General features: G+C 37.5%; 1 protein-coding gene and 1 long non-coding RNA gene across 2 annotated transcripts; one reads left to right on the plus strand and one right to left on the minus strand.

Moving 5' to 3' along the window:
- Positions 1-923: 923 nt before the first annotated feature.
- On the minus strand, positions 924-1,809 carry LOC110678402. Its single transcript, XR_002501569.1, has 3 exons — positions 1,554-1,809; positions 1,410-1,488; positions 924-1,339 (listed from the first exon to the last, which is right to left on the minus strand). It is a non-coding gene; the product is annotated as an uncharacterized LOC110678402 (long non-coding RNA).
- Positions 1,810-2,069: 260 nt separating this feature from the next.
- LOC5564782 (prefoldin subunit 3) lies at positions 2,070-2,971 on the plus strand. The gene is made up of 2 exons (XM_001649066.2): positions 2,070-2,320; positions 2,383-2,971. The coding sequence occupies exons 1-2, from the start codon at positions 2,237-2,239 to the stop codon at positions 2,872-2,874; spliced, it is 576 nt and encodes a 191-aa protein (XP_001649116.1). The 5' UTR covers positions 2,070-2,236; the 3' UTR covers positions 2,875-2,971.
- The last annotated feature ends 402 nt before the right edge of the window (positions 2,972-3,373 follow it).

The raw sequence follows: 3,373 nt of genomic DNA on the forward strand, positions 1-3,373 counted from the left end.
GTTTTCAATAAAACTAATAATAGGGTCCTAAAGCCCTGTCCCAATTTTGGTGCCAAACGCTTAAGTTTAGGTCAAAAACATATGTTTACTCAATTTTCTAATGTTTTCCGATGGTTTAAGTCCAAAAAACATTTTTTTAAGTTTTTTTTAAATTTTGTCACACCCCTTGGTTTAAACTCAAATTTTGGGTGTATTTTGTTTTTCGTGTCCCTTCCGAAATGTCAGAAAGGAACAACCCCGGTGTTAAAAAGTTGAACCCCTGTGGCATTTTTGTCGACTAAGCGAACGTCAAACATGATCTCAAATGTCAAGGTTCATTTATGGATCCAATTTTTGAATTAAAGTTTTAATATGATATATCCGTTATTTAAGCGGGAAAAAATGCTAAAGTAGTAGCAGTAACATGCTCTTTCGTGATATTAAATGAAAACAAGATTTCATTAAACATTTTAGGACCCTATTGAACGCATAGAAAACTGTGGCCCTTTTTCAATGTTTGTCCAGAAAGATCGAAGGTACACAACAAACGAAAACTAGCGATTTGCACCAAGCCTGCCTTGATTGTCGTTGGCAAACGGGAGTTATCTTGCAGTTTGGAAAAAAATGTATCAAATTTCGTGTGTAGTATCTGTGCCTCTCTCCCAGCCCACACGGAGAAATATTTTTACCTAATTTTTGAGTTTACTTTACCCAAAATTAAGTATATCGATTATAGTTTCAACCCAAAATCTCTCGGTTTGCTCTTTCTCCCACACGAATGTTGTCAAAAATAAAGAGAGCTGCATCTACCCAATGGGGGTACTTTGGCCCAATAAGCCAATTTTGGGTAAATTCAACTTTTCTTATGTTTGCATCGAAAGAACTCAATTTTGCGTTAAATCAACCCAAAATTGAGTATATTTTTCTAGTGGAATTACACGCTAAGAAAATAGAATACTAGATAAGTTAAATACCATTCTAAAACCATATTCCGTCTATTCACTCATTGTGATGCATTTTAACGTATTAAGCTTAGCCTAGTATAAACGTATTTTATATCAGCAAATGATTTTTTGGAAATTATTCATTCAATGCTTAAAGTTCTAAAATTCTGCACATTGAATACAATTAGCCATTGTTATTAAATTGCTGTAAACAAAAGTAAAGAAAAATGAAAGAAAATTATTTTTTTCATGTTGTAAATTTATTTTTCTATTAATCATATGTAAATCTTGTATTAAGCTCCCAATAAGTTAACTTTGCTTTCCATTGTTAGCTTGGTTGGTCCTACGAGTGAATTTTTGCGGTTTCTGTGTCTCCCATGTCACCGATATTTCTTGCTGCCGTTCCATGAAAATTGCTGAAAACAATAATAATAATGTCTTGATATCTTGATAAGCAGATTCAATAAGAGATCTTTTAGAAATCACCTCCTTGTTGTTCACAATAATGTCTTTGATTTGCTCTGATTTCTGCGTATTGCGCCAAAACTGTTTTGCGGCAACTTTCCTGTAATGCATGTTTAGAAAATCTGAAAATCGAGCATGTAGATTTGTGGAATCCTTGATACATACCTGAAGGCCATAAGGCACGCAATCCGGAAAAAGATCAGAAGTATGGATGTTTTAAAACGTTTTGACGAACGTGGAACTAGATATCCTTCAGGAAACGCGTCGTTGCTTTCTAATGTGGATTGAAAACCATGATGAAGCTTCTTAAGTCCCAAGAATAGGTGCCGGAAACGTATATGACTAGTGAAATATTAATCACTGATTTGCATTATAATGTATAAAATGATATACATTATAAAGGATAAATATGAAAAATATCAAGGACATATTAAATGCCAAACTAAATAGTATTTTTTATTTTCACCGTGTAGAGCCAAACTACCTAGTGGGGACCTTGGAAATTTAGCCAAAATTGAGTTATTGGGCTCAACTACGGAATTGCGTTGAAACAACCCAAAATTGAGTTGAATTCCGTCTCCGTGCAGGTCCATACGTCGTGTTGAAAAATTTAGGCTCCTATTTGTTTTTCAGAAAATATTTGTTTTGGGAATTTGGCTTTCTGCCCACAGCGTGTATTGACATTGACAGTTCTCAGTCTGCTCTGCTCTGCTGCTCACTGCAGTCCATTTTTGATCAAAAAGAAAAAGCATTGGCCGCAAGTGGAGAAAAAGATCCGCAAGTGCGAAGAAAATTGTGCTTTTCGTGAAAACTGCTGAACTGAAGCCCCGGTGCTGATCGCCATCGAAATGCTGGACGTGGAAAACATCGAACTACCGAAGCTAGAAAACGACCAAAAATCCTACGCCGGCATTCCGGAGGCGGTGTTTGTGGTAAGTTTTTGTATTTTAGCCTTTGTGACCATTCGGAATACCCCCGTTTACTAAACCCGTAGGAGGATGTGGAAGCGTTCATGAAGCAGTCCGGAAGCGAAGAGAATGTGGAAAAGGTACTGAAGGGGCTTGACGAGCAGCACAGCAAGTACAAATTTATGGAGTTCAACATCATTTCGCGAAAGCGTCGCCTCCGGCAGCAGATTCCGGATTTGGCCAAAAGTCTGGAAATGATCAAAATTCTCAAAAACCAGTCAGAAGAGCAGGAAACTCGGTTCCTGCTGAGCGAGCAGGTGTTTGTCAAAACGCGAGTTCCGCCCACGAAAACCGTCTGTCTTTGGTTGGGGGCGAACGTAATGCTGGAATATCCGCTGGATGAAGCGGAGGAATTGCTGAAGCAGAACAAACATTCGGCCGAAGTTAATTTGAAGTGCCTGGAGCATGATCAGGACTTCCTGCGGGACCAGATTACCACGACCGAAGTGAACATGGCCCGGGTCCACAATTACGACGTGAAAAAGCGACAGGCGAAGAAGGCGGCCGAGGAAAAGTAGGGTCGTTTTTTGTGGAGTGGAGATAAAATGTTTGCTTGACTACGGTAAACTTATTTTTAAGGTCGATTTGCTATTAAATAAACAATTGCAAAAGAAATTTATGTTTCATCTGCGGGAAACATTTGTTGTGTGTGTTCTCAAAATTAGGAAAATGAAAAACACAGGGGTAGCAGGTTTTTCTTTAGAGACTTGGACTTTTAATGCAAGTCTATTTTCAATGAAAGGTTTCCAAAGTATCTATTTTAATCAATTGTTTTCCTTGCAGTGAATTCTGATTCAGCAGACTCCAAAGAAAACTTCGGAGAATTTAGCGTTACTATCCAAATTACTCAAAAATTTCTACATACCGAAGAAAAGCTTCAGAAATTATCGTGATTTCTCCAGAGGTTTCATCAGGATTTTTTTCAATGAAACTTATCACACTTAAAAAAAAATTACGGATTACGGTGAAATTTCACCGTAATCTCAACAGCTGAAGCTTCAGTGAAAAATCACCGAA

The sequence above is a fragment of the Aedes aegypti genome, chromosome 3 (genome assembly GCF_002204515.2).
Source record: "Aedes aegypti strain LVP_AGWG chromosome 3, AaegL5.0 Primary Assembly, whole genome shotgun sequence".
NCBI classification, from domain to species: Eukaryota; Metazoa; Arthropoda; class Insecta; order Diptera; family Culicidae; genus Aedes; species Aedes aegypti.